This window comes from Notothenia coriiceps, unplaced genomic scaffold, assembly GCF_000735185.1.
Source record: "Notothenia coriiceps isolate Sejong01 unplaced genomic scaffold, NC01 NC01_scaffold00016835, whole genome shotgun sequence".
In the NCBI taxonomy this organism is placed as follows: domain Eukaryota; kingdom Metazoa; phylum Chordata; class Actinopteri; order Perciformes; family Nototheniidae; genus Notothenia; species Notothenia coriiceps.
In genome coordinates this window covers 11,942-19,444 of record NW_011349536.1, presented here as the reverse complement: position 1 = coordinate 19,444, position 7,503 = coordinate 11,942, and the positions used below count along the sequence as shown (strand labels likewise).

The following is a 7,503-nucleotide window of genomic DNA, read 5'->3' as shown; positions in this document are numbered from 1 at the left end:
TTGTCTAATCCTCTCTAAAGACTAAGAACATATCGGCTTCAGTCCAACGGACACAACCCCTGCCTGGCTAACGATCGCACTGTTTAGCCTGGGCATTGTTTAAATTCCAGCCAATCAACACATTGTAATGTGAATCCTCCATGTTGCTGTCCGTGTTGCCAAACTTCTTTAACTCTGAACGTGTCGTCATTTTTCAAACTCCCCGTAGAGATTTATAAACGGATCCCTGCAGAACCCTTAGAGTTGTAATAAAATGCAGCGACCATGTCTCACTTCAACAAAACCTAATAAAAGTTCCACTGGATTGTTATTCAGATGGTGATAAGTTTATAGACTCATGTAGCCTGCATTCAAGTCGAGTTTAACCATTTTGTGATACTTGGTTCATTGTTAAATCAAAAAAGAAAGTCAGTTTAGTGTCATAAGTGGATATCTCAGTTATATGAAGGCTGTAGCTTCGAAATGCTAACATTAGCTAAGTTATCTTAGCTTGATATCAACAATTTAGGTAGCATTTCTTATGTAAACAATTAAACATTTGACTTTTAAAACAATGTGAAGGCTTTTTTAATTATGTTTTACTATGTTTAGTAGAGACGTTAGTGTTAGCCCTAACACTTGATTGGCTTACTTGTAAGATCTGTGTGGTAGACCCTCACACTGCCCTGCGTTATCTATCTTTATATTAATTAAACTATTCCCCTGTCACTTATCATCTTTTTAGAAATGAGACAATAATGGTATAGCTCATCAAAGATGGCCGCCAATATTTTTTTTATTGACCAGGGATATGCAGAGCTGATCCATTTTGTTATAGCTTTTAGTGTGTTCAGTTTGTCCTTGGAAGTCGGGATGTGCCGATTGCCAGTAGGAAATGTTAACTGGAATCCCTCCTGAAGCCGTATTCCCACCTCGGAAAAGTGAGGAGAACATCACCAAAATCTAAGATGGCCGCCAAGCGCATATACATTTTGAAAGCTGTAGTAATTGTGACTACCCGATCCACATCCCTACCCGATCCACATCCCTACCCGATCCGCATTGCGCATGTGCGAAATGGTCCGACATATTGGACAACTCCATGTATTTGGGTTGCCGTATGGAGTTGTCCAATATGGCGACCATCTCGCACATGCGCAATGCGGATCGGGTAGGGATGCGGATCGGGTAGTCACAGTAATATCGTGTTTAATAAGACTTCTGCCTTATTTATGTCACAATAAATCTGTCGTACACACAGCATGCCAAGTGTTATGTGTAGAGATGTTGTTGCGGTGTATGTGTGTGAACCACAAGCAACTGGTTTAAGCTAATAATGGCTAACAAAGCTAACCTGGCTAGAGATTTGTTTTCCGTCTTGTTGTACTGGAATGTGGTTAACTTGAGTGTGACAAAAATGTCTACTTCCAATGTCCTTAATGTAGTTAAATGGGTAAAGTCTTTTCTAGCTGAGACTTACCTTCACACTTGTGGCTGGTTTCACTCTGACGGTGGCCTGCGGGACATTTACACTCGTAGGATCCCACGGTGTTGATGCAAGTTCCTCCGGCACAAAGATTTGGCACAGCCTGGCACTCGTCCACATCTAAGAAAAGGAAGGAAAGGACATTTGTAAGAAGAGGCATAAGCTTTAAATGTGATAATAATAACTGGCATCTGTAAACCATTGGAGCAGCAACCTAAAGTATTTTGGTAATACGCCAAAGACTACGAAAAAAGAGCTCAGACTAACTTCAGACATTCTTTAAAAGATATTATGTTTCTGGCACGCTTTCAGTCTTTAAAAAACTGGTTTACATTCTTCTTTTGTATATCTTTGTGAAGGGAATGAAGTAAAGGTGAGCAGTAGTACTTGGCGCTGTCTGTGATGTCTAATTCCACTTCTATAAATTCCCACTCCTGCTCTTGTTTGACCAGGAAATGAGTTTTTAAATGTAGGTTTTTCCCAGCTTTCAATGTGAGTCATTTTCCCAATTATTGGGGATATGACATAGGGTGGGTTACTGTAAGGAACATATCTCTGATCCTTTCTTCCCTGGAAAACGCATACCACATACACAGTGGGTCACTGAGCAGGACCCTGGCATTGTAAATCAATCAATCTTTGCTTTTCTTTAAGAAGTCTAGTGTTTAAAACGCTCTCTGCCAAAAGGCTAAAGGGAGAAAAACGAAAGAACGAAAGCATCTTCCAGCCAAAGTCCTGATTTGGAGCCTGGACATTTGGTTTGTGGTCAGGTGTGCTTTGTACCTCTGCCAGAGAGACGTTGCTCCAGGCTCTCTGGCGATTACATTTTTTAATGTGTGTGTGAAAGAAAGAAACTGAAAGGGGAGAAACATAGAAACAGAGATTCAGAGAGAGGAAGAAGGGGAGAAAGAAAGTCAGAGCAGAGGATTATGAGCCACTGAGTAGTGGAGCTAAATACAAACCAGTTACTGATCCCAGATGTGATTGAACAGACTTATTGCCCCGAAATAATTTGTAAAGAAGTAAAGGTTGAAAGTGAAGCATTATCATCACAATGTTCTTACATTTATCTAACGTCTGTACAAGGTGGAGTGTTGGATTTTAATCAATGCTGGATAGCTGACAGCATAATAATGCATGGTTTTGTTTGGTCCGTCTGGTGTCCTGCTGGATAACCTCAACCCTGTAATGCATAATTTAGTAATATAAATGTTTTCCTTTGCGGACAACCTAAGCTATCGGCTTGTTTACGCTGGAGGGATGTCACATTCATTTATACATTTTTATTTAAGTAATAAAAAAAAACCTAGACGGAAACGCAGAGAACATTCATTTTCAAGCCTTTGAGCTTCAGAGAAAAGTTCTCCCAAGTTTTAGGAACCATGGGAAAACATTCCTGAACTAAAACAAATCAGAAACTACTGAAATATTTTTATCCATTTGTTTTTCTACAAATGTGAGCTTTGATCAGATGAGATCGTACAGATCTGCACAGAGGGCCACATCTCCCTCATTACACATCCAGGACTGACTTGTTTATTTAAATTTAATTTGGTCATTATTTGAATCGCAGGACTAATGGCAGATGTGCTCAAATATTCACATACTAGGAACAGGTCTTTGTACACCCTGTCAACACATCTGCTAATAACAAGTAGTGCTATGAGGCCACCATAACTTTCTTGGCGAATGTAAACAACAGTTCAGATAATCCCATATAATTTCCCATCATAAACACATCAAGGTATGATACTGTTGAAGTGTGGCAGTAGAAAAACAAAGTGCCTCCACCATCACAGACGGCCCAGGGCGCTGCTGGGTGTGTCCGGCGAGGAGAGCCCAGCGGGGTTCAGTTTAACGAGGGACACGACTTCCACACATGTCATATATTGATGCGGTCTTATTGCTTAGTCTGGTCAGGGCCATAGGTTATTAGAGAGACATGCAGAGGCAGTCTGGGACACCAGCGGCAGGAATGTTGATGAAAGGAGGTGAATCCAAGTTCATATTTATCTCAGAGTCTCTCTTATAATCTCCATGTATCACTCTTTTGCAGCCATGTTGTTGTTGTGAGTGAATAAGGTTTATAAAATAATGTTCCTAATGCATGCCTTTTAGTCATCTGCCATTACTCTGATATCATTGGCTGACATGAAGCAAGCACTGTGTTGGCCCCATCCTGATTTAACATCTTAAACTCAGCTACTGCAGCGTTTGTTTTTCAGAGGCTGTAACAGGCTCAGTTTTAAAGCTACATTCCTAGTATCTTATGAAACTACATAAGGTGTCTATTAGCGCCAACTATGTGCTGCTAGCTTTGTCGGGAATGCGGCTAAATAACACTCCTGAGTTATGCTGATCTTCAGTTAGGGCAAGACTCACTTGAAAAGCCAATTTCGCAGGGGCCCTCAACCTCTCACCTCAAGTTATCTTGATGAAAATACCTGAGAGTCTTCACTTTACAGACATGTTATGATAATTACCAAGGGCACTCAAATGTATAATAAGGGGGCTTTTGGGGCAGTTTTGAGAGAAGTGATCTCCTTACAATTGCTAAAAAATTATCTCAATATGTCAAGTTTTTTAATCAGATGACAGCATGGGTTTTTCTAAGGTGGTCCGTAAGTTCATAAATCCTAAATTAAGTATTTTAGAATAAATTGTTTCTATGTAACACATGTTTACAAAATCAAGGAATCAACCCAATAATCGTAGTAATAATTGATATCCATCATATACTTCCATCATAATGTTCTAAGCCCTAAAAACTATAATTATTACATATTTATAACCTGAAAATGAAACGAAAAGCTTTCAGATAATGTACACCAATTCTGTGACATCTACTGTTGACCTGCTATCTCCCCCCCCCCTTAAAATGGGTCTGTGATTGAGGGAACAGCTGTGCAATGTTTACAGGGATATGGAGATGTATGTCCACAGCATATGCTGAATAAGACCTTAAGAGGAAACACAAGCTTCTCTCCGTCCTACATGTACACACCCGCCGTGTTGTTAACACTACCTCGAGGGTGTTGTGGGGAGGAACTGCAGCTGAGATGATGAAAGATAAAGTAATGGTTGAACTCTTTATCGTGGAGATGTTGTGTGTATGCATTTAAGAAAAGTCTGTGCGTCCTCTTTCATCGCTGTTAAGAAGAAGATCTGCCAGGTCAACATACTAAATACTAAATACTAAAATACAAAATAGTTGGAAGACAGGGAATTTGGTGTTGGCGGTTGTTTGCACCGAATGAGAGCTATTAGAGAATAAGGTTTGGTTTTATTCTGTTTTTTGTACAGAACTGGTTGTTGACTGTGGCTAAGGGGGCCAATAGTGTCAAAGGGTCCTTGGGGAAGATACTTGAACCCATATCACTCCTGAAGGCATGTTGACAATGTAGTCAAGTGTATGTAAGTTGCTTTGAATAAAAGTGTCTTCTAAATGACATTTAATGTAATGTAATTTGGACCAATCAGAAACCTGACGGGCTACAAAATGCAGTTCCTTGATTGGCCACATGAGGCACGCTCAATGGGAGTCACTCCTTATTGACTTACATGTTAAAAAGCCCAACTTTAAATCAGAAATGAACATTTTGACAGTCTGGTAGAGATCTTTTTAGCTATGTTCCCTCTCCATAACTAGCAAAACCCTGATAAAACATTAGCTTAAAAATAAGCCAGAAAATAGAAAATAAATGTAAACGTGACTGCAGCTATCGTCATTAGTTAATTATTTGAATCATTCGACTAATTGTAGAAGGTCAGTAAGTATCCTGGAGGTACATTAGCTTCAAATTAGCCAAACATGTTGAGTGCTACACAGTTCTCTGATCTGACCTTGGCACGCTCCGCTGCGGATGTTGGGGATGAAGCCCCTCCTGCAGGGGTGTGGCTGGGCGGGGCACTGCTCGCAGGGGTGGCCCCAGGCTCGACCAATGGTGGCGCAGCAGAGGGTTTTGGTGCAGACGATCCCGCTGAGCTGGCCCTGGCACATCTGGTTGTTCACCTGGGTGAAACATGGCCCCGTCCTGTAGTCTGCGGAGAGAAGAACCCTCGGTTAGCTGCTGGTGACCGCTTCAACATTTGATTGATTAAATGATAAAACTGTGATTCATTTCCTCGGAGAACATCTGGCGCAGAATAAAATGAAACCAGATTTTTGGTGCATAGTTGAGAATTTTCCTTCTTTATGTGGAAGGCATAATTCCTGTCATATCGTACTAACTGAGGCAGTGCTTTCTGTCTCATGTTCACAACACAGGGAGGAATGGAGGAGTATTTCATATGACTCAGTGGACATTAAAACACATCCTGACAGTTTGATTGTTCCAAGTGAATCAACAATTGACTCACAAAGAGGAGTGTTTCTAAGTAGCAGGCTTAATCAGGACTTGAAAAGAACAATATGGGAGTTAGTAGCAACATGTCAGAGAATGTGATTTCAGGCTTTTTACTATTAAACCTACTAAAAATAGACTGCAAAACAAATCCAGATTGTTTCTTCCCGGAGGAATTTAGCAACAGGATTTGAATGACTGCTATGTGTTTAGTTAATAAGTACCTCAAGCATGTTCCAGTACTTTAATCAGGAGTTAAACAGTGGCTGCTTCTATTTTCATGGATATGAGCAAGAAAAAAGAAAGAAAATCCCCCCCAAGAGAAATATTCAAATGTGGAAGAAGGACTCAGATTTTTGAGTTAAGTAAAAGTAGAATGACTTTGCTTTTAAAATACTCAAATACAAAATAACGTCAAGTCAAAAAACGTGTGAAAAATCTCTGGAAAATGTGTAAAAAATGTCCAAAAATATGGCTTCAAAAGAAAAAAAAAATACTCTTTGGAATACAAGTTTTAAGAAAATTAGGAAAATGTGGTGAAATATATTTCAGTTTAAAACTAAAAAGCTCTTATCATCCTTATAGAATATTATATCATTTAATTTGTATCTCTTACAAACACATCGATCCTTACTTCGTCAATGTGGAGCCAATTTTAGATTATTAAAATAATGCTATATAACACACTACAGTAAAAGCACGAACAAAAAGAATAGGCCCTCTTTAAGTACATTACATTGCACCACTGCAAATATTCACTCTAGAAATAAACATATTAACACATCTGTATGTCATCTTCAGGACAAAGCACAAACAAATAAGACGTCACAGGACATATGTTAACAATAACACAAGAGCACACATGTCTCTTGCAGATCCTATCTCTCGGGCAAGGATGGCAACATGGAGACAGTCATTCAGAGAACAAAAAGTCTCTCGTGGTCATCTTGCAGTTAAATCTCGTTAAAAGCACTTCGCAATGACGTCATGCTGAAACCACTTCAGCAATACGACGTTTCAGTCATAATACAGGCTAATAATGACGGATTCCTTTGTGGCAGAAACTCTTATGAGGTTCTCTGCAGTGGCGCCAAACTGAATGTAGCACTTATTAAAACAGTAGATTGTTAGATTGTCACATAGGAGATGAAAGACAAAGTGCTGTGACAGGGATATGCTCAGCTCTGATGGACAAAACGGGGAGGAAAAGATAGGAATCAGCGCTGGTGTCTGCTGGGAGTCCTTCTTCAGACTTATTGGTTCCTTGTGCTACATGAAAGGGGATCGCAAAGAGTTTGAGACGCAGAGAGCAAAGTAGGTCAAAGTGAGCATGCAGAGTGCAGGTTGGAGCCCCTCCATCTGTCTTCAGTTCCCTCTGCTGCTCCGGGTCTTCCTGTCTGTCTGAATCTCGCTTAGCAGACGCTTTTTGATCTTCCATCTTCCATACACGGCTACAAGTTAATACTAGACTTATACTTTAAAGCAGGGGTGTCAAACTCAAGGCCCGGGGGCCAAATCCGGCCCGCGACTTCATTTCATGTGGCCCCACAAGAGCTTGCAAAGAATAGAATATGTTTATTATACGGTTACATGCCGCTTTACAGAAGCACATTGCCCATAAACTACATGTCCCACAATGCATCTCAAATTAGACTTTTTTTTTTAAATGTTACTTTTTTTCCAAAATTTCACTTA

General features: G+C 40.1%; 1 protein-coding gene across 1 annotated transcript; it reads right to left on the bottom strand.

Annotated features, from left to right (window-relative positions):
• Positions 1-1,459: 1,459 nt before the first annotated feature.
• LOC104949862 (fibrillin-1-like) lies at positions 1,460-5,502 on the bottom strand (the record flags this gene model as incomplete). The annotated part of the gene is made up of 2 exons (XM_010776295.1): positions 5,309-5,502; positions 1,460-1,585 (listed from the first exon to the last, which is right to left on the bottom strand). Coding segments are annotated over exons 1-2 (283 nt in total), but the record flags the coding sequence as incomplete, so codon positions are not given.
• Between the last annotated feature and the right edge of the window lie 2,001 nt (positions 5,503-7,503).